The following is a 1,761-nucleotide window of genomic DNA, read 5'->3' on the forward strand; positions in this document are numbered from 1 at the left end:
AATAATAATAATAAATAATAATAATAATAATAATAATAATAATAATAATAATAATAATAATAATAATAATAATAATAATAATAATAATAATAATAAATAATATGAGAACAATTTTAATTTAAATAAAATATGTGTACGATCAAATTAGTTGAATGAATAAACCAAATAAGTCAATGAAAATAATTCAATTAATCAGTTTGAATTTCTTCTTTCAAAAATTTTTTTTTTCAAAAAAAAAAATTATTAATAAATTAACAAAAGTGAAAAATAAGAAAATTTAAATGGAATATTTTAATGAATTAATTGAATATTTTTATAGATTTCCAAATTTGGTTGGTGATGAAAGTGAAAATGATGCAGCGAATGGTTTCAGTACATTTGATCCGTTAATTAAGATTCGTTGTTCATCACGGCTTAAATTTTTCCTCTGCTCTATTTACTTTCCAATGTGTACCGATAAGGTTTAGTTTGTAATTAAAATTTTGTTAATTATACATTTTCAATCTTCGATCTTTGCTCTATGATCAAAGACTTTAATCTTTCTATTTCATCATATTTTAAAGCATTTGAAGGAAAAAAAAAAAAAAGGGGAAAATTGTAGACACAATTTTAATCGTATTATTCCTCATATACTAATTAAATAATAAAGACAAGCTATAGATAATATTTTTAATCGTATTATCTTCAAAATGCTATATTAATTAGTGCCCCTTTCAAAACGTTGATCATTGCTTCCATTAAACTAATTGACCTTTGACCATTTGATAATTCAATTAAGATATTACATATATTATGGTATGTTGAGAATTCATTATTTCAATTTTGATTAAGAATATTTACAATTTAGAATCAAATAATATTACTTATAAATTATGATCATTATTTTGGATTAAATAAATTGAAGGAATCTTTCTTTTTTTGATTAATGCGAATGACATTTGATGTTGACCCTATGACCTTGACGATAGAAACCATATTTTTAATGAATGAATGAATGATACTACTGTTAACTTTTGTGGCAAAATACAGATAATGAAGGTTGTAATGAACAAAAAAAAAAAAGAAAAAAAGAAAAAGAAAACGACTAAAGCATATTTTACTAAAAAAAAAAAAGGGAAAAATTAAATAAAATGTTTATCATTTGATTGATTGCAACAATTTTAATTTGTCAAAAAATATTGAAATGATGAAATTTTTAGGATAAACTAATTTTACATGCATGCATATGACCCTTATTTGACCTTATTTAAAATATTTCAATCATAAATTTTTTCAGGTACCAATTGCAATTGGACCATGTCGACCGTTATGTGAACGGGTACAAATGAAATGTGAACCATTATTGAAGGAATTTGGTTTTCCATGGCCAATTTCGATGAATTGTTCAAAATTTCCTCTTGGTTTAATGATTAATTAACATTTTTTTTTTTTTTAATCATTCAATTGTCATTTTACTAATGAAAAAGATAAAGAAACATTAAGAAATATAATTAGTATGCATATTATTTTGTAATTAATTACAATTTTTTTAGAAATGTATTTACTTAACGATAATAATCTTTAATCTTTTATTAATTTATACGCACATAATTATTACCTAATTATATCAATTATACATAATAATATAAATCTAATTTAAAAATATATGTATATAAATATATATTTAATTATATATAATATAAAGTAAAATAAAAGCAAAACTAAGCAAAGATTAATGTAACATAATATAAATGACATGAATAAGTAATGAATAATAAATAA

At 20.6% G+C, this 1,761-nt stretch overlaps 1 protein-coding gene across 1 annotated transcript; it reads left to right on the top strand.

Annotated features, from left to right (window-relative positions):
* Positions 1–281: 281 nt before the first annotated feature.
* LOAG_15254 (hypothetical protein) lies at positions 282–1,417 on the top strand (the record flags this gene model as incomplete). The annotated part of the gene is made up of 2 exons (XM_003150745.1): positions 282–461; positions 1,277–1,417. 2 exons carry the CDS (start codon positions 282–284, stop codon positions 1,415–1,417), a joined length of 321 nt encoding a protein of 106 aa, XP_003150793.1.
* Positions 1,418–1,761: the final 344 nt, after the last annotated feature.

This window comes from Loa loa (assembly GCF_000183805.2).
Source record: "Loa loa unplaced genomic scaffold supercont3.590, whole genome shotgun sequence".
NCBI classification, from domain to species: domain Eukaryota; kingdom Metazoa; phylum Nematoda; class Chromadorea; order Rhabditida; family Onchocercidae; genus Loa; species Loa loa.